General features: G+C 40.2%; 1 protein-coding gene across 1 annotated transcript; it reads right to left on the reverse strand.

The window, feature by feature from the left end:
* Positions 1-1083: 1083 nt before the first annotated feature.
* TACC3 (transforming acidic coiled-coil containing protein 3) lies at positions 1084-17394 on the reverse strand. The gene is made up of 15 exons (XM_031062717.1): positions 17115-17394; positions 16830-16975; positions 13403-14485; positions 12166-12265; positions 11520-11712; positions 10482-10528; positions 9494-9627; positions 8753-8870; positions 7903-8055; positions 5505-5581; positions 5371-5414; positions 4258-4418; positions 2817-2923; positions 2491-2611; positions 1084-1258 (listed from the first exon to the last, which is right to left on the reverse strand). The coding sequence occupies exons 1-15, from the start codon at positions 17292-17294 to the stop codon at positions 1193-1195; spliced, it is 2730 nt and encodes a 909-aa protein (XP_030918577.1). The 5' UTR covers positions 17295-17394; the 3' UTR covers positions 1084-1192.
* Positions 17395-20783: the final 3389 nt, after the last annotated feature.

Here is a 20783-nt window from a genome sequence, read left to right on the forward strand (position 1 = left end):
GAACTTTGGTTTTGTGTGCTCTCCTATGGCTATTTCTTCTCCTCTTCCATCTGCCACTTTCGTAAGCTGTAAGTTAAAAAGTACAGCACAACTTCCACAAGAGCCAGGCATTTAATATCATTGCCACTGCTGTCACCCTCTCACATTAGTGCAGGAATCAAAGAAAACCCCACAAATAACAAAACAAGCATGGTGATTAACTAGCTTACATCTGTAGGGTGTTCCTGCTACCTACACTGAGCAGTAGCTGCCTCACAGAGGAGTTGACTCTGGTCTGCCAGGCAGACCACCCTGATTTAAGGGAAGGGCTGCAAGTGCAGCTCAGCACACTCAGCAGCAACAGCCCTTCTGAGGAAGATGCACCTACAAGTCAGGGAAGTAAGGGAATAACCTCCTAAGTAATTTTAGAACTCAGAAGCTGTAGCTTGCACTGAGAAAATCCTGCTGCTGTCTGCCAGGTAATAACAGCTTACCCAAGAGGTCTGCTATTGCCTAGGACTGCTTTCATCATGGCCTGTGACCTGCAGCCCACAGCTCTCAAGGCTCTCCACTATGGGCAGGGCCAGGGAGAGCGAACATTTTACAGTCAATAGTGTCAAGACAGACTAATGACATGGAAAACACCAGACAAGGAGAGCAGCAATCAGTCCTGCCATCAAACCCTCTGCTTAGCTGATCTGCAAAAACAAAATCACTCCAGCTCCTCTTAATAAAAACCCAAACCCACAAACCAAAGCCAAAGTTAACTTCCAAACCTTTTTACATTACTAAATGCTTTATAGCATTTGCGCAGGTTCAGTTTTATTTCAGTCTTGTAACTCTGGAATGCCTCGATTTAAGTGAGAGAGCAGCAAGGGTAAAATAGAGGCAAAATGCCCACGGCAACCCTCCCCAGCAAAGCCAGGTCAAGAGCACAGAACTCTGAAGTTCTTACACAGGACATAGACTGAAGGTACACTGATTAAAAGCTTTTCCTTTGAGCAATGTGTGAAAATGCTATGAAAGATATTGTTACTTACTGGAAGCAGCAATTAAACATAAGTTAACAGATGTTTCCTACAAAAGATTCAGCCAACAATATGGAAGTGTGAATCAAGAATTTTATTTTTTCCCCACATACATTAAAAAAGTGAATGAACACACAAGACAGCAAGTCAGAGAAAATAAACATATTTACAAGACAGTTAAGATATCAATTTTTTTCCATCTTCAAGATCAAGTCATCACAGATTTTCGTTAATTCATCATTTTCTTTAGTCTGTGGAAGAAAAAAAGAGTGAGTTTCAGGTATGTCCAAACTATGTTAGAACCTTGTAGTGAGCTGATTGCAGTAAGTCCTGTTTGCCAGTACATGCAATAGAAAGTCCATTTACATGATGGTGGCTCATGCAAATTTAATGTAAAGGAGAGTCTACTATGCCAAAGATCACATGGCATCCTTAGGAGCCTCAGGAAATGAGAAATGAAATCCAGTACACTGTTTCTGCTTCTTCCACAGACATTCCCGTAACACATGGAGACCAACTAATCCAGGGAAAAAAGACTTTTGGGGCTCAGCCTTTCTTAGGTACACCAAAATTCAGGATATGGACAATTTAGATTTTAATCTTCACAAGAACGACTCTAAAATGATGCCTTGATACTTTTACTGACATGTGAAAATTTCCAGTTTGTAGAAATTTCCATTCCTTATGAACAGTTAAACCATTTTAATAAGAACTCTTACAGTGTTACTGTATTTATGACAAGACCAAACCTAGTCCTGTGTTAAATGGCTTGTCTCATCTCTCCAGTTACAGGCCTACTGTTTCCTCTGCTATGCAAACTCAGCCATAAACCTGAAGATTCAAAAATATGGGTTTTTTCCATAATAGGAATCTGTCAGCATTATCAATTTTTGAGTCTTCAATGCTGACAGCAACAGCAATACAGTAAAACTAACAGCATGCACTTCCAGCAGTGACTTTTAATCTTCAAAAAGCTTATTCCCTTGAAGGGTTCCAACAAAGGATATGCCTTTACAAAACATTCTAAGACTTCATCTATGCAATATGAAACAATATAAAGTACAAAGACTAATGGCCTGAACAACATTGAAAACTTGAGTCACATACAGTTAAATATGTGCTAACAACTTACAAGTTATGCTCATGAACAAGCTGAGCCAGACAGTTATTCAAATTTACTCCCAGATTCTACTCTGCATCATGTATAACTGTTAATCACCACCTCCTTCAGTAACCTCCTGACACAGGAGCCCAGACTGGTTTGGAAATAACCTTATGCTCCAAAAAAATCTAAACATACAGACAAGTCCTGACATGACATTTGTGTCTTAGGTCTCAATGCCAATTTCCCAAAGCCTGCCAGGATAGCAGCCATCAAAACCAGCACAGTTAGCAAGGCTCCTCCTAGCCCCAATACAAGGGAGTTCTTAACTTAGCCTAAGGCAATAGCTTGAGTAGACTCACCCATGGTGGTGTGACTGACCTTTTGCTCAAGGCTCCTCTCTAAAGACTGGATCCTCATCTGCTCTTTGCGCAGAGTGGCTTGAAGTGCTGCAGTCTCTGACTTGGCTTTGCTGCGGACCTGAGCAATTTCCTCATTGGCTCTGAAACAGGCACAAGATGGTGTTTACATCGCCTTCAGACAGCACAGCAGAACTCTCAGAATCACACTAGATGCTTGTACTTCAGATGAATTACTAAACAAAGTATGTTTAAGTCAGGTTTTGGCACTAATGAACCACATTCTGCAGCTACAGTGAAAACTAGGTATGCCATTCCTGGTACTTGGCTTCCTGAATTGGTACTTACTGCTGCAGCTTTTCTTCAGCATGTGCTTTGAGTGCCTGATATCTCTGCTCCTCTTTTTTAATTCTAGCCAAGTAATCTTCTGCACATTTCTTCAGAACTTCTTCATTCTGTCCCAAAACCCAAAAGAAGTTCAGTTAGCTCTTTAAGCTAGTAGAGGGAGGAGCTTCCCCACTTGACAAATGGGTTATTTGACTACACCTGAGGAGCAGTATTTGCTCACTGGAGTAACAGGAACAACTATGAAATCCCACAGGCCTATAGGGACTAAACTGCTTCCTTTCAATTATCTTAACTTGGCAAACATTTATTCACTCTATTTCCCCCAAATACATTATTTAGTAGTAAACTCTAGTAAAGAAGGTCACTAAAACAACTGTCACTAATTGGCTTTATTTTGCTCCAATTTTTTTTTAAATCAGCTTTGTATTAAGTTGTAATTGCCACAAGAATAGCTGGAAATCCAACTTGTCCAAAGAACTCACAGAAAGGTTCAGGCTTTGGACCCTGATGTAAATAAATCCAGCACTAACAGCAAGAAAGTTACCTTGGTAGTCACACTACAAACATATTTTATTAGCCATTGTAGGAAGTTGGAACTGTTTGAAGCAATTGCTAAGATTCTACTAATTGTAGGTCTTGAATTTAGTAATTGTGTTTCCAAGCAATGTTTATCTCTGTGCTAAGGAAAGGGCTTCTGAATTTAGGGTGGAGATGGAAGGGACACAAGATGAAGGAAGCCTAGCATGTTAGCAAAGAAGAAACTGAAGTTTTAACAGACACCTTGCCTGTTTCTAAAACCTAGACTAGCATGAAATTTCCAAGGGGCTAGTTTCTGAGTTTTAGTAAAACAGGGACATTTAAAGATAATTGAATGAAAAAAATCTGAAGGCACTTCTTAAAGCACCAACTGAATCAATTTTCAAGCATTTCATGGAGTAAGAAATCATAGCTTATACTCCTCATTTAGCTTCCTTCCTCCAGCCTCTGAAGAAGTTGCAGAACAAAGGTTTGACTTTAGCTTTAGAAAAAACCCCACAAGTATCTTAGTAGGGAGCACCGAATAACCTATTATTCTGACTTGTAATTGCACATCCTCTTCAGCATTTATTCAATATGGTGCAGGGAAAACAAGCTGCTCTTATGCTGCAGTTGCCACATAAGAATATCTCTACAATTAGCAAAAAAGATGTGCTGCAGCAAGAAACAGCTCACTTCTGTTTGAAGAAACTTTGCCTTCTAAGATATTACCTTACTTTAAGTCAGTCACTAAATACAACAAATTAGTAGTTTTTTAATAATCTTTAAATAAACAACTTAGCACCTAGTTTTACAGGTAGTCCTTATACTACCTAATTAATGGCTGCTCTAGAAATTTCACCATTTCCTCTCCCAAAATAAATGAAATTTAGTGAAGGGTATAATTTGCATTAAATCATCTTACTTTGTGGTAACCCTCTAACACCTCTTTCTGTTTCTCAAGTCGTTTGAAGACTTCAGAGAAGGACTTCTCCATAGAGTTCAGATCTGAAATAGCCTGCTGCTTCTCTTCCATCAGCTTCTGTATTTCTTTCCTTGAGGCTTCCTTTTGCTTCTGAGCATCCTCTAGAGAAAGTGGAGTTAACCCATGATAGTTATTGCTTTCGCATAAAAGCAGTTCCATAGTACAGACAGACAGATAACCCCCACACCTTCAATTCTTCCCCTTACAAAGGTTTCATAACATGGCCTCTCACCTGTAAGGACACCATGTCTGTGCTTTTATCTTTGTATCTTTGTTACATATTACTTCACATGAAACTAAAAGCCATTAAACACCATGACCATGTGCTTGCCAAAAGCATTTTTTCTCCTGCACTGCAGTCAAAATACTCCACTATAGTTTACTGTTACAGGAGTCTTGAATGTTGTGATAGAAACAAGGATCCAAAAATATTTTTCATTAAACATACACAACAGCTGGAAGATCTGGAGGAGACTGGGATAACAAGTCAGACTAGCACAGCAGACTTTCAGAAGAGGTTTGGGTTAGTACACCCAAGCTGTGTTTCCCATGGCCTTAGAGGAGCTCAAAAAAGCTGGCACAGATGTGCCTAATTCAGCTCTGAGCTAAGAAAGTGCAACTGTACAAGAGCTTCATTGGATGTCTTTCCTAGTTTTGAAGCCACAAACTTGACTAAAGCAAAAGGCCAAATCTGTCCATCAAGAACTTGTAGTGATACCTTGCCACTCAAATGATGCCAGAGAGTAAACAATTAAACACAGAGTGCTGACAACTGGATCTGCCAGTTTTAATAAACCAACAGCTCCAGTGAAGAATAAGAAAAAGTTGTGTTCATGCCTGATTCAAAAAGTCATCATTACCTATCAAGTCATATCATGTCTATATGGATATGCATAAAACTGTGAGTATATCTTGTCTTAAATATTACAACTTAGTCTGGAAGCACTTGAAATATTAATGTCAGAGGTGAAAGAGTACTAACCTCATTTAATAACTCTGGGCTAAGCATGTCCCACACTCCCAAGACACTCAAAGTGTAAATAGGGAACTTACCCATAATTTGTGTTATTGTCTGTTCAAATTCAGCAACTATTTTTCTAAAAACCACAAAAAAGAAAAGTTGAACATATGTTAGAAAAAGCATCTAGAATAACTAAGTAGATATCAAGGTCAGGAGAGATTCATACCCCATTTCTTTGTATTCCATATGAAGCTTATTATACTTTTGATTCCACTTCTCAATCTCCAGCTCTTTCTCTTGAACCTTTGAGGGTGAAAAGGTAAGCCTTTACTTTTTGCACAAAAAGAGATAAAAGATTTGATACTAAAAACAGTCTGAAGAGCAACTTGGGTATACTTTAACTTAATACAGAGAGAGAAATAAGTTCTAATCGCTTAACAGAATCAAAATTGTTTAATTACAAAATTGACTCAAAATTTAGATTTTGCATATATGATTCCCACATTGCCAGTATCTTTTCAAGTGGCAAGATCAGTCAACTCAGCCAACAACCAACCTCTTGGCTACTCTTACTCAGTGTCTGTGTAGACTATAACTTCTGGGATGGGCCAAGGAACATTCTCTCAAGTGACACACATTTCCCTGTTATTTACAGGGCAGACAAAAAAAGCACTTCACAAACCTGCTAACATTAACCCATGAGAGAACAAATACCAGAAGCCTGTTCAAGATCAAATTGCTATTTGCAGTAACTCTTACTCAACACTAAATTAGGGAAAGTGGAAAGGGGGAGGATTAAAAGGTGCCTCAATTCATTTGAGAAAAATGATACCTATTTCACATCAGCTAAACTAAAGCAGAGCTCACAGTAACAGAAGCAGCACAAATACTCTTTCCTAAACACTTTGTGCAAGCTCCATAACAATTTAAGAGCTGTAACCACAGAGCTGACTGCACTCTGGGAGGCCTTCAAAGGCAAGAGGCTCAAAATACATAAAATAACCTGGAATTTAAAAAAGAGAAAGTGAAAGCACATGATTACTGCTAGTTTTGTCACAAAACTACACAGTAAACTGTAGTACACTAATTTTTCAGTATTTATTTTAGAGCAATCTAGTTTTAAATATATTGCAGTATTTCAGATGACAAGAAGCAGGACAATAGTACATGCTGGTTTTGCTATTAAGAGAAGTAGTGATAGCTAAGCTAGGAAAAAAAAATTACAAAAGCAAAGGTATGTGAAGATGGAAACAAGTTAGAAACTTGCACTTGCAAGCTCAAAAAGGTTTCAGTAGAGCCCAAAAAAGCAAGCTTTCTTAAGTCCTCTATTTGCTCAGAAGGAAAACAGGTTTTCACTTTCCTCCTATTCGAGTTGTTTCACATATGAAAAAAAAATTAGCCTTCCTTTCAGGTTGATATTGTAAATTCAGGCCTTTTATTTAAGTGACACAGTTGGAGTCATCGAGTCCCACCTACAACAGTGTTTCCAGGTTTAAAGTAGTTCTTTCCAACATGAAAGAGCAGCACTTTAATGATATTACAAGCTTTACCCCCTGCTATTATATAGGCTCTTAGTTTTAGATCAATGCACTAAAAGCTGTCCCCTGTCAAAGACACATTTATTTTCCTGTACTAGACAATATGCTGAGAGGAAGTCACCTCCTAAATGGCAGAAAGTAAAAGTTATTCCTCCAAAAGCCACTATCTCTATACTCTAAAGCAAAGAAGAACTCAAGCAGCAAATAATCACAGGTCATCCTTGTTTGGTGTCCCTAATGCCACTACCTGCAGTACAGCAGTCAGGAATTTTGGAAGCTCCATCTTTTGCTGAAGGGATACAATTAGCTTTAAGGACTTTTATGCTTGAAGTCTCCTCTTACATTATTTAGTGTTTGTAAGGTAACATAACTCAGAAGTCATAATCAATCAAGTACTCCAGTTGTTGAAGTAAGTGGCTATATAAGTCTTTTTGCATCAGTCAGAAGATGGGCTTTTAAAGGAAATTTCTGCAATTACAGCACAGGCTTAAAATCTTACCAACTACTTCTTCCCTCCTTCACTAATGTCTTTACCCTCTGGAGTGAGCTCTGGCTTTTAAAGGAAATTTCTACAATTACAGCACAGGCTTAATGTCTTTACCCTCTGGAGTGAGCTCCAGACCTCACCTTCACTTTATCAGCTAGACATGCTCTCTGCATTCAGGTCCCAAAAGTAAAGAACTGATCACAGCACTGAACTGACACTACAGTTTTATCTTGTCTTAGAGAAGTTACATGAGTCACTCTCTTCCATTGGCATGAAAATGTATTCCTGCTTGTTGAATAAGAAGTATCCAGACCACTGATATTAAGCCTAACTATCTCATCTGATAACATGTGCCTTTTAATAGTGGCCAGATATAAGGCAGAACCTGACTAATAATGAAGTTTGTCCTATTTTCCTAAGTGTTAGCTCTAAAACGTTCTACACCTACAGAACCCATCAAGTCCACAGCAAGCTTTTCATAATGACACTTATGTCAAGTATGATGAGAAAAACTGCAAACCCGAGATTTATCCCAGATAATCCAAACAAAAGGACCTTCCAAGGCTATGCCAAGTTCTGCTTTGGAAGGGCCACCATACCTCTCTCTTCACCAGTTCAACAGCTGCATCCATGTCTTTTTGGCTATATTTTAGCACATCTATAATAGCATCCACTGCAGTGTTTGCAGAAGTAGCAAAAGGGACTGGAGAAACATCACTACTCAGGGAGTCTGGAATTAGAGGACCAGCATCCTGTAAAGAAAAGAAAAATGCAAAGTTTCAACAGATTCCATTGTCATACCACTGATTAGGTGCATGCATGTTATTTTAAGTCAATGTATCTCACTTAAACACACCAGATACCTCCACAACTTTAGCATAAAACTTTCTTACCTTGAAGCTAACCACATAGCTCTAAGAAATACCTATAAGGTAGAACCAAAACTGCTATCCACCAATTACAGATATCAGAAACAAAGCAGATGACACCATGCTGTTCCTCACAAGTGAAAAAAAAAGACCATTTTAGGATGAGCTACTGCAGGCAGATCTGTTCAAACTATAAACCATAGATGCAAGAGCATCCAGTTTAACCTAAGTGTTTTTAATCCCACCAATGCAATTACAAAACATAGCTTGCCTTTTGTAGCTTGACTTGCATAAAAAAAAGATTGCTTGACTAGAGCATTCTTAAAAACAGCTCAAATTCCCTTAGACCATATGCAATGGCATCGGCTTCCACAAAAAATACTTTTAATACTTAAGAAAATGTTCATCACAAAGTTCAACTTCAATATAAATGAGTATCCAACATGGTTTAAAACAACCATTTAAGTAAAGATTCTTCAGATTCTGTAATCCCTAAAATACCTGCCTAAGTCTTAGATCCAGAACCTAGTCTATCCCCTCCCTAAACTATCAACATGAAACCTGATAGCATTCCAGACACCTTTACAGAAGTTGTAAATGTCCCCAGAAGATCTAGTCCTTTTGGTTTTTCTTCACTCTGAAGATCCACTAGAGGCTTTCCAGCTTCCTCAGGCACATTACTTAAATCAGCAACAGGCCTAAAAGTGAACAAGCATAACACCATTAAATTCAAGAGCTGTCTTTCTTTGCAAAGCTCTTGTACGAGCAGCAGTCAGTCCAGAGGCCAGGGCAGTGATTGTCCCCCTGTACCCAGCACTGGTGAAGCCGCACCTTGAATCCTGTGTTCAGTTCCAGGCCCCTCACTAAAAGGACACTGAGGCGCTGGAGCACGTCCAGAGGAGGGGATAGAGCTGGGGAAGGGTCTGGAGCACAAGTCTGATGAGGGACAACTGAGGGGGCTCAGCCTGGAGAAAAGGAGGCTCAGGGGGACCTTCTCACTCTCTACAACCACCTGAGGGGAGTTTGTAGTGGCATGGGGGGGTTGGTCTCCCAAGGAACAAGGCTGGATGAAACAACCTCAAATTGCACCAGGGGAGGTTTAGATGGGATATTAGGGGAAATTCTTCACTGAAAGGGTGGTCAAGCATTGGAACAGGCAAGCCACAAGACTGGCTGTTATTTAAAAGATGCGTGGATGTTGCACTTGGGGACATTGTTTAGTGGTGGACTTCCCAATGCTGGGTGAACTGTTGGACTTGACAATCTGAAACGTCTTTTCTAAGCTAAACAACTCTGATTTTATGTACTAAGTCATACCTACCCAGGCTGAGATGGAGCTGTCATGATAATCTCACTTGATTCAATAGTACCATAAACTGGTTTTCTTGGACTGTCTCTCAACAGTGGGTCAAACTTCAAATACAGTGACTGTTTTCTCAAGGCTGATTCTTTGAACTGAAGGGGGGGAAAAGAGGCATAAACTGACAGATCTGCTTCAGAGCTCAACATACACATCCCACCCACACACAAATAATCCTCTGAAGAGTGGGTGAGCCTATTCTTCAGTGGCCAGAGCACTGTTCTCAGGAGGAAAATTACATAAGAGAACTCCATGCCCACATGCTTAAGTTCTTATGTAATATGAAGAGAGCTCAATCTGCTCACAGACTGAATCAAAAGAGCAAACATTAATGAACTATTCCAAACCAGAAGACACAGGGAGAGTATTATAAGCTGAAAAACCAGTGTATACCATTTTATCTTCACTTATAAAATCATAAGGACAAACACAGCCTGACTAAAACAATTTCAATTCAGTGCATTCACTGTTCAGAGATTTTCCTGCTTGGGTCCAGAATAACAGCAAGAATAACTAAACTAAACAGATTAAAACATGACAAGCCCCACTTAGAGATAGATTTTCTGAAACTGGCCATAAAGCAAAAAAGCTTAGAAAAACTGTTTTTGAAACAATGATCTGCACTTTTAAAGCATCATCTTCTAGCAGTTTTGGCCAGAAGTGAAACATCATTCACCTCAGTTTCAGTGCTATTAAAGAAAAATAATACCTCTGCACACTGACAGCCAGATCCCTTTGATTTTTAGTTAAATTGCTTATAACTACATTTCCTTGCACCATGACTCCCTCCCCAGCCTTGTCATCACATTCCTTTGGAATAAATGATAATTTGTGTGGAAAATTCAAAGTGAAGTTAATTCATGAAAACATTTAAGGCTGGACACTTTCATCTTTGCTTTCCTCTCCACACTGCCAGGAAGGTAAACAAAATATTTAATGTCATACTTACTGATGAAGACCCAAACTGTTCCAGATAGTCTATGCCCATTCCAAAAACTGGAAAATAAGAAAATAATACAATGAAGATGCAATACTGCCAAATTGTTCTACCACAGACAGAAACAAAAACATATGTGTATAAAGCAAATAAATCCCTCCTCTCAGTGTCATGACATCTAGCTCTTCATTGGTTAAAATGTCTTTCTATCCAGACCTGAAAAAAGCAAAGATTTCTAAGCTACACAAACTTACAACTTTCATTTGTTCCCAAGTACATGTAGAATTTAACACAGCTAAAGAACTTCTGTTGTTCTATGGCTAAAGTCACAAGCACACTCAGATATTCTGTTACACACAATGCTCCATGAAAGAGCAAGACTGTCAATCTCACCATTAAAATTAGCACACAGCTCAGATTGGAAGGATAAGTTATAACCATTTCCCAACACAGTGATTCCACTCCAGAGTGAAGGTTAAATGACAGACTGCACTGCAGTCAAACCATTTGCTCATCCTTCCACACAATGCTCCTACCAGGAATAACCTTTCCAGGTGGTTAAATCACAGCCATGTAGGAAGCTCTCAAGACAAGCATCCTTGTCAGGAAGATCACTCACACTGCAACATGAAACCAGTACTGCTAAGGCCTGCAGTAACCTACAAGACTCACAAACACACAGCTGTACAGCTCTCGAGCACTCAGTTTACAAAGCCTTTAACACCAGAAATTATTTTAAGAGAAAAATTTTTCAGCCCAGAAACTGCCACTGAAACTCTAAAAAGATAGTTTCTGTACCAGCCTAAATTCCCATCCTCACAGGCCACTGAATGCTAATAGCCAGCTTTCTGAACTTAGTTTAAAACAGAAGTAGTTAGAAATAGGCTTGGATACATTTCCCAGCACTTCTAGTCTTTGTGGGGTCTGGAGGCTTTTCAGAAGGGCAAAATGAGAGAAAAAAACTATCCATAATAGAACTTAGGCAGAAAAATATCTATACACATTACTGAAACAATACATTTTCAGTCTGTTTAAAAGACATGCCCTTACCTTCTGATGATGGTCTGAAGAGCTCTTCAGGTTCAGAACCAGCTATCACATGTGCTGTTCCTTCAATTCTAGGGGAACTAGGTTTAATTTCTTCTGCAGACATTGACTTTTTTCCACTGTCAGTAGAAACCAAATTATCTTGAGAGGGGGCAACCTTAGCTGGAGACATTTTAGATGGGCTCATTTGCTTCTCCTGATGAGAAAAACAAAATCCTTTTAATTGTTAAAATAATTATTTTAAAATTCAATGAGAATCATTTTAATGATCAAATTGGTTTGTCATAAACTAACTGGGTAGCCAGTATAATAAAACAAGAATTCACAGGCATAAAAATTAAACTACCAACAGTGAGCACAGCTCAGAAGCCACTTTTCTAGAAGCCACACCTTTATGTTTGTCCTTATATGCAATTGCTGATCACAAAAGATACTAAACACCAAGGCACCAATTTGGCTGTCTCTGATGTTACCTTCAAAACACAGGTCTGCACATGACATTCCTTCTAAAGCTGCTGAAGATGCATAAACCCACTAATTCTTAGACAAAAATATCAGAAATAGGTTTCACAATATTAAACCATTAAGCCAGAGAACTCTGTTTCATGGAACAACTTTGTAAGAACTGGTTGTCTTTCCTATACCTTACCACTTCTCTTTTTCCTGGAAGTTCAGTTTCTGCTTGAACTCCTGGCTTCTCTTCTTGAGCTTTTGGCACATCTTCTACCACACTCTGCTCAACAATTTCCCTGAAGAAAACAAACAAACAGAATAAAAAAAATCAATATTTACATCACACAGTTCAAATTCTGTATTATCAGATGAACTGAACAAAGGTAGCTTCCTTGAGAGATTCTACTGCAACAGCACAGGAAGCTTAACAGAGGGTGGAGATGTAAATTTACTGTCTTGCCTGGTGACAACTAAGGTGACAGAAAGCTCTCCCACCATGAGAAGTAGTGTTTCCTGGGAAGCAGAAAGTCACAGCAGCATCATTTATTTCTATTCATTTAACACTGCTCTCTTATTTTCATTTGTTAGGCTCATTGCTTTTTTAAAATTAAAGATAAGCTCTTTGCTTAATTAAGAACAAAATTAAAAGCAGCCTGTTCCTCTTTCCAAGGCAATGTTGTGATTATTGGTGTGAGCTTCATTAGAGAAGTCCAATACTCCACTTGTGCTGTCAGCAGTAAGTAAACTTTTCACCTTGGTAAACAGTAACTGATCATGTTACACAGGGAGCAAGAGTGCAAACATTTCTGTCAAATGAACAATTTGTGCCAGTCTAGTTCTGGCAAGCACCTGACTGTCTATACTAACATTAATAACTAGACTTTCTAGGAAAGGTAACAACATATTCCATCATGAAGTAAAAAGCCTGTGTGCTGCCAAGAAAAATGCAGCTTCAGTGACAGGTCTTTTTACAAGAGATAGCATTTAGATACAAAGAACATGCAGGGAAGAAACAGCAGAGTTCAGAAGAGAACAAAACTGCCTGATCCCTTCCCATGCTGCACCATGCACAACACTGCTGCCTACTTCCCTGTTTTATTTAAAGACAGTAGCAGTCACGTGATTCTCCACACTTTAATCTTGGAGAAGTGGGGAAAGCACCTCTTGAACAATGCTCTTTCCACCTAAGCCTGTTCTCTCCCATTCTCTCAGACTTAAGAACACCTTTTGCCTAAAGGTAGTCATCTCAGGAGTTTCCTTCCCCAATTATGATCTTTCCTGTTGCAACATTAATTGTGTTACAGATTACAACAGACTCTGCCAGCCTGGGAGGGATGCTGCTTAAGAAGTAGGCATGGACTAGTTTGAGATACTATCTAACTTTCCTCACATGAATTCAAGGTGCTCCTGCATTCACCTACAGATTCACTTACAGGTTTTTGGGTTCTTCTTTCTCAAGAGTTTCACAGGTACTTGGCCTGTTATCCTGCTCCGCTGGAAGACGTTCCTTTCTTGGTGAGGCACTCTCCTGTTCCTCTGGCAGGTGAACTTTCTGAGCGCTGGGTTTAGAACGCTTGGGTGAGGTGGAAATTTTAGAGCCTCCTCCAAACGGATTAAAGTTTGGATCATCAAGTTTGTCCCAATCAAACTGATAAGATGCTTTAGGAATGGGGATTTCATCCTCAACATTACTTTTATCTTGCACTTCAGTATTCTCTGGTTTTGTTTTGGTAATAGGAATTTTTTTGGAAGGTGGCTTAATTCCAGGTCTTTTACCTAGTTTCTTGGGAGGTGGTTTTCTAGCAGTGGTATTATCAAAGTCAAATTCCAGTTTTACTGGTCCAGCCTTGGTGACATCAGGCTTTTCTACAGGTTTCTCTTTGGAGACACCCAGCTCTTCATCAGGCTTTGACTCTTGTGCAGAGGCTTGGTCTGCTACTGAAGCATTCTGAAGCTTTGATTCCCCAGTTTTAAAAGAGTTACTCACATCAGAACTACTGGGACCTAAGCTGCCAGGTGACTGTGGAGGAGGTGTAGGTGCCTCTGCTAATACCACTGAATTATCAGCTTGGCTTGCATCTGTGGAAGCAGACTTCACACCCTGCTCAGAGTCACCAGTTGCTTGCTTAGGGGACAGCTTGGATTTGTTAGACTCCAGCTCACTCAGTGCAGATTCTTTCTCAGAGATGAGAGCTTTGTCTTCACTTAAACACTCTGTACTTGCTGTGGTTGAAGCAAAAGGAGCTGCATCGTCCTGCAGAAGAAAATCACTACTTTTTTCAACAGTTTTCTCAGGGCTGCTGGATACTTTTACAGGAGACTTTTGCAGATTTCCAGGAGAATGAGGCAACTGTACTGAACTTTGAAAAGGATTGAGGTCATTTAAGTTACCAAAATCAAGATTGTAGGAACCTCGACTCTTCACTGGCATCTCATCATCTGGATAAGGAGCCATGCTGACCTTCTCTGGCATTTGTGTATTGTTTGTTTCAGCTTCAGGCTTTTGTTGACATGTGCTGTATTAAAAAGAAAAAAGATGACAGTTACTTTGAAGGCATAATTTATCTTTAGAAAGATTTGCACAAGTAACTTTGCATGGTCAGAGTAATCAGAATTTATTTTTGTTTTTGCAATAAGGCAGCTGACAGCAAAACATAAAAGCCAGAATTAATTTGTCACCTGAACAGCCAAGGTTTATGAGCCCTGGCACACATGAAACATAAGGAGATCAACCCCTGAAGTTAGCCAGTGTTCTTAAGCTACCTGTTCTACACAGACTTCATACCTTATGCCAGTCATCCCTGGAGACTGCTGTACTCAGCACAGCATTTGGACATTGCCATTTGGACACTGCCCTTTCACCAAGCAGTGAAACACACACTGCTTAGGAGGAGCTATTGACAGTCAGCAGCTCAAAACAAAAAACAACTTGTGGTACCATCTTCATGCAGATTCATCTGAGTCATGACAGAGTCAAGTCTGGGAGCAAACAAAGTCATGATTCAGGTCCTCCCACACTAGTCATTACTTTGTCTGGACATTCCGGCAAATATTTTCCCCCCTGAAAGTATGCACCACCATTTGATTTTGGAGGGCCTACATACAAAACCAGAACCTGGACTTCAGGCACTCCAAATTCTGTGCAACAGCAGATGTGAAGAGCACAGCAATATACAAGAAAACACTTCTCCAGTAAGAGAACAGTTAAGATTTTCTAGTGAAAGACACAGGTTAAAGAGTTTGTGTACTCACTATTGCTGAATATTCTACAAGTTATTGCTGCCCACTTTATTTCCCCAAACTCCACACAACTTCTGAAAGTTTAGCCTCAGACTACAGAGAGTTAAGCCATTACTTCCTGAAAGAGGATTTCCTCCCATTGTGTTGTCCCTCCATAAAGTTATTCTTTCTATATGCCATCCTTATCTGCTGGCGAACAGAACACGATTAAAAGCCACTCACTAAAAACTCCACTTTGATAAACTCGAAAGCAGAGGCGGGAGATAAGAGCTGAAGAAGTTGTTCTCACCCGGTTTGAGCAACTCTTCCCGGCAATAGCTCAGCCCCAGGCTGCGACTACTCAGGTCCCTCCCACTCTCCTTCAGCGTTTAACCTAATAAATGCCAGTTAGGAGCGAGACACCTGCTCGGAACGTCAATTGCCTGTGACCAGTCAAAAGTGACCCCGTTCAGCAACACGGAGCCTTTTCACTGACTTGTTACAAACAAATCCTCACATTTCACAACTAGAGAGGACAAGTTCAGCACAAGCAGTGCATTGATACAATCGTGCCCTAACTAAAACAATTCGGTGCTGATCCTTTAAACTCACTTGAACTTCATAAGCACTAAATCTTTGTTTACTTGTGCAAGCAATGAATTTGGGGCATAAATACCATAACATTATTTAGTTGTGGTGGTTAGTTCAGAAATAGCTTTCTGAACTAGACTGGGCATGGAAACAAACGGTTGAAGCAAACATATACACTTAAAGAACATTTAAGTGTTGCCACATTTTTCCCTTTCTCCCCCCCCCCCACCACCAACAAAAACAGGGATCAAATGAAAGCATTGGGTAGTTAAAAAACAAATAAAAGGGTGTATTTGCTTGCAGAAGGCAAAACTAAGACCTGAGATTTCTTGCTGGTGGGAATTACAGATGTCAGATGCCTATACTAGTTTAAAGGGGGGCTAAAAGGCAGTACAAAATTTGCATTTAATATTGTCATGACACCCCCGAATTGAAACAATACAGATTTTACGCTCTTCTACAAACGGCTACTATGAGCCACTTTGAGACTCAGGCTGCTAGACTATAAAGGCACATAAACATGTTTACACTTGTGACTGATGGTATATTCACTTTGTGCTGCTAGACTAAAGAAAACCTTAATGCTCCCTGATTCAAGGTGTCAATTCAAGCTAACCCTTCAGAAGATTTATCTCTTTAGATTTTACTCCTCAAGATACAACAGTACTTAACATATAAGATATTTTAAAGCTTAGCTTCAGAATAGTTGTATTCTCACACAAAACCTTACATCAAGTAGAAAATACGAAACTGTTTCTTACAGTATCTCTTCTCAATCTATTTATCCATACCATAAGTTACCTTAATGAAATCAGTTACAGAGGAGTTAAAGTTCAGCAATTACTATTACAATCAAGATAAAATTTTCTTAAAAGTAATGACAGTTATCTTTGGAAAAGTTCATGCATTGGTCAATATTAATTTTGTTCCCCTTGCACAGTTTACATCTTGTTAAATAGAATATTTTAACTATACAGGATTAAATTAGGGAAAGTTAACTTGAGCATGTCCCACATGGGTAACACAGCAAGCAGTGGATCTACTACTCACTCAGTATCAGAGGGTGCAAATAAAACATCATCTGCCACATCTTCACGGCAGTCGTCAAGTGCAAAAGCAGTCTGAAGTTTGTCTGTCATAGCAGGACTCAGGATTTTTCTAGTGTGAGGATCTCTTTGAGGAGTTTGAAAGGTTACCTTTAAGAAAGGGGTGGGGGGGGGAAGAAAAAGGAAAAACATGAGCACAGTATTTTTCAAGCACCAAATAGCACATGCATTCAGTGGCAGCTATCATAGAAGGAGAAAGAATAAAAATAATACAGAACCAGAAGTTTACCTTCATCGCTTTTCCCCCACTTTTTGGTGGCAAGTTTTCTTTCTGGGACAGGCGAAGAATAGAAGGTCTCCCTGTGGGTTCCGGCGGTGCAAAGAAAAAGTCGCAGTCTTCCGCTGTTAAATCATCCTTAAGGCTTCCTCCATTTTCTCCATTTTCTGCATTTAAAATCTGCAGACTCATTCTAGAACATCAACACACACAGCACCGCAGCATGAATGAGAGGGTGTGGTCAGCCAGATGCACTTTGAGATAATGGAAGAAGTTGGCAGCCTGGCACTGGCTAGCCAAGACTAACAGCTTCAAAGGGAAAGTTGGAGGCATGGAAAGGCTTCACAGGGAAAGGTCTATCTCAGGAGACTCTGAAGTACCTAAAAGCAGCAATGCACAGCCCCTCTGCTTTTGGAAGGGGCTTGAAAAGCTAATTGTTGATATTACGCCTTCCACAGCTCACATTCTAGCCTTACTGTCCTTTAAAAGGAGCTCTGTCACCTGCAGCGTTTCCTCCTTCCCAGCCCCTTCAGGCAGTGGCGTACAGCCTGTGTCCTGTACCAGGGCATCCAGCCGAGCAACACAACTGCTCCTGCAAGGGCCACCTGAGACAGATGACAATCATCTGCTTACTCCCATGGTCTCATTACTACATTGCACACCAGCTAACAGCAGAAACGAATGTGGTTAGTTAGGCTGTGTTTGGGATCAGAGTCCTGGATCAAATCAGCCTTTTCCTGCACTGCCTGAGTGTATGCTGCTCTTGTAAAGCACAGAGTACTTAAGAATCCTTTGCAGCATAGACATTATTGGTGCGCAAATGAGAAAAGTCATCATTAGAAAGGTGTTTCTGAAATACTGTTCTTACACTGGACATGCACAAGCTTTAGCAGATTGTTAAATACTGATCTACTTGTACTAGTGTGAAGGACTTGAAACTAAAGCCTGGGCCGCTACTAAGAGTAAGGATGAAAATAAATTAGAAATCGAGAAAAAGCACACTTAAAATACACCAGGCAAGCCACCATGCTGTTTGCACTCGAACTCTGCCTGCTTTTTATTCCCACTGGAGCCACCACTGTTCTTAAAGGTTTAACACTAACACTCACTGATGCACAGCTGCTTTTGAAAAAACCAGCTAGACAGAAGGTAAGGAAGACCTAAGCATAACCACTGTCCATGAAGGATGACACCTGAGAAGTGCAGTTATTTATCTGAAAAACTGCTATCAAAACAATTGATTTCATATGAGCTGATTATTATCTTTTGTCACCTGTGCAAGATAACCAGTATCAAGTGGAAGAGACACTGGCTTTCTGCAATATGTAACCATTCTAAGTGATCTCAAATGCTTGATTTGACCAAACATGTAATCCTTAGCCTGTTTTTCCATCATATATTCAGGATTAATCTATACATACATTTGTTTTCAGTGTCATAAAGTAGTAACAAGAACACTTAGGCTGAAAATTTTAAGTCATGTTTTCAATCTCCTTGCCTCTCTGTATTTAAATTTCTGTACGTAAGCCTCCAAACATTTCTGCACATTAATGTAGGCATTAATCCTTATGGGAAAATTTGCTTCCTACTCTCCACAGAATGCAGCTGCTTTGTCTGCAAGCCTGACAGCAGCACTTTCAATCAGCAATGGAATGCAAACAATAGCTGCAGAAGCAATGGCATGCAAAGCACGCCAGTATTAGCTATTTCTTCATTCCTTCTTTATTCCTCATATTAATGCTTCAGTTCAGGTTGTTTTTTTGTATTAAGCATTTTTATATTAACCACTTGTAGAACTTGAAGTGAACTTCATTGCTTTCATTATTCCAAACTAAAATTGAGACAACAGATGAAGCAAATCTTTACAAACTGTATTTTTTACTATAATTACTTTAGAAGCAAGCTTAGGACATGGTAAAGTTGTCAACACCTTCTAAAACAAGCTCCATAAGCAGGGGAGGTTTGTTTGGAGACTTTTTCAGCTTTGTCATTGAGCTACTTGTGCACCATTGCTAAACCAAATAAATTGACACCATATACATATACCACTTTAGATATTAAATCTAAAAATCAAATTTCTTTCTAGGATTAAAATACTAAAAGTAATTAATCATTTTATTTTAAAAGTTTGCAGTCAAATTTTGATCTAAATAACATTGCACAAGTTCATTAGCTAGCAGGTGTGGTAAAGTGAAAGGGTGGCCTTATTCATATCTTTCTTTGAAGTGATCAGCATCCAAGGCACATAAGTATTATGAAAGGCAGAAGGTTTTCCCACCATTGCAAAACAAAGCTCAAGGCCAGGCTGGATGAGGCTGGGAGAAGCCTGGTCTGTTGGAAGGTGTCCATGCTCCTGTGAGGGAGGCTGGACCTAGATGATATTCAAGGTCCCTTTCAACCCAAACTTTTCCCTGGATCTATCAAAGTTTACAAAAATGGAAATGCTTCTTATTTGAGAAGGATATTTATGTGGGCACACACAGGAACCTGCCATTCTACAGTTAAGAACTGACATAAATTCAATGACATGACATCAGGTAATTAATCCTCATTTGTAAAGTTCTTCAGCCTAACCTGTTGTTTAACAAATACCAGGACACAATATTCAAAACACCAACGTGGTCTCAAATGCCTGAAAAGCCACTGAACATGCAGGGCAGAGATGGAATTTTTCTACATAATTATCCTTCTGAACTCCTCCAGCAGCCGATATGCAGAGCACTCGCTGATGGCAAAGCAAATTGGTACGTGCTGTGAATATTTCCATACAAACTGACACATAGCTGACTGATGTATATATATATTTACTTTAGTGCAAATATCTCACTTCAAACTCCTGAGAAGCAACTCTCTCATAATCAACTTCTCCTGATTGCAGGGGAGGAGCAGCAAGGCCAGGGAAGGAGCAGCAGGTCCATCCCTGCCCATCATGGCACCGAGACATGTTTTAAGTCAAAAAAACAAACTCCAAAAAAACCTCCAAAAACCAAAACCCAACCCTGCCTCAATCCCTCTTTATTCCTGTCTCACTCCAGGCTCCCCATCAACCCCGTATCATGCTGCAAACACACAGAGATGCTCCCAAAATCCTCACCTCACCCCTCACTTCAGTGGGGCGGAGCACCTGAGCTCCACCCATTACCATCGAGTTCCTGCCTTCTCTTCATCCTTAAATTGACAGAAATAACCCCCAAATATCTTAATCTGAAGCTCATAGAGCTGCCCCTGACACCCCTAGACCAGGGGGTAGCCCCAGTCCCACAGTACCCCAAGCGTGCATTTCACAAAGGGGTCGCTAAGCTCCCTAAACACCACAGCACCCCAAGCTCACTGAGGGGCCCTCAGCCAGCCCCACATCAAATTGAAACCATCCCAAGATCCGAGGGGTCATCAAGCCTTCCCCCAAACTCACAGAGCAACCCCAGCACTGCAGGGTAACAGAAAGGCCCCTAAACCCTCCCCCAACCCCAAGCTCCCAAAGGGGCCCCACAGCTCACCCCCACAGCACCCCAGGCTCCCTGAGCTGTCCCCAAGCCCTGCAATCTCACAAAGAGATCCCGACACAGCCTCTCCCAGCCGCACACTGCCTCAAGCGCTTACAGAGCCCGAAAGTCCCCGAGCCTGTCCCTCCCCCTCCCTCACAGAGGGCTCACCGAGATTGCAGCACCCAATCTCACAAAG

Source organism: Geospiza fortis, unplaced genomic scaffold, assembly GCF_000277835.1.
Source record: "Geospiza fortis unplaced genomic scaffold, GeoFor_1.0 scaffold730, whole genome shotgun sequence".
In the NCBI taxonomy this organism is placed as follows: Eukaryota; Metazoa; Chordata; class Aves; order Passeriformes; family Thraupidae; genus Geospiza; species Geospiza fortis.

Excerpts from the sequence above, each read along its gene's own strand:
- TACC3 (XM_031062717.1), bottom strand. The coding sequence starts at position 17,294 with ATGAGTCTGCAGATTTTAAATGCAGAAAATGGAGAAAATGGAGGAAGC. Across the intron at positions 10,529-11,519 it reads CTTCAGACCATCATCAGAAG|TTTTTGGAATGGGCATAGAC; the intron begins GTAAGGGCATGT and ends CTTATTTTCCAG. Across the intron at positions 8,056-8,752 it reads CATTTACAACTTCTGTAAAG|GATGCTGGTCCTCTAATTCC; the intron begins GTGTCTGGAATG and ends TTTTCTTTACAG.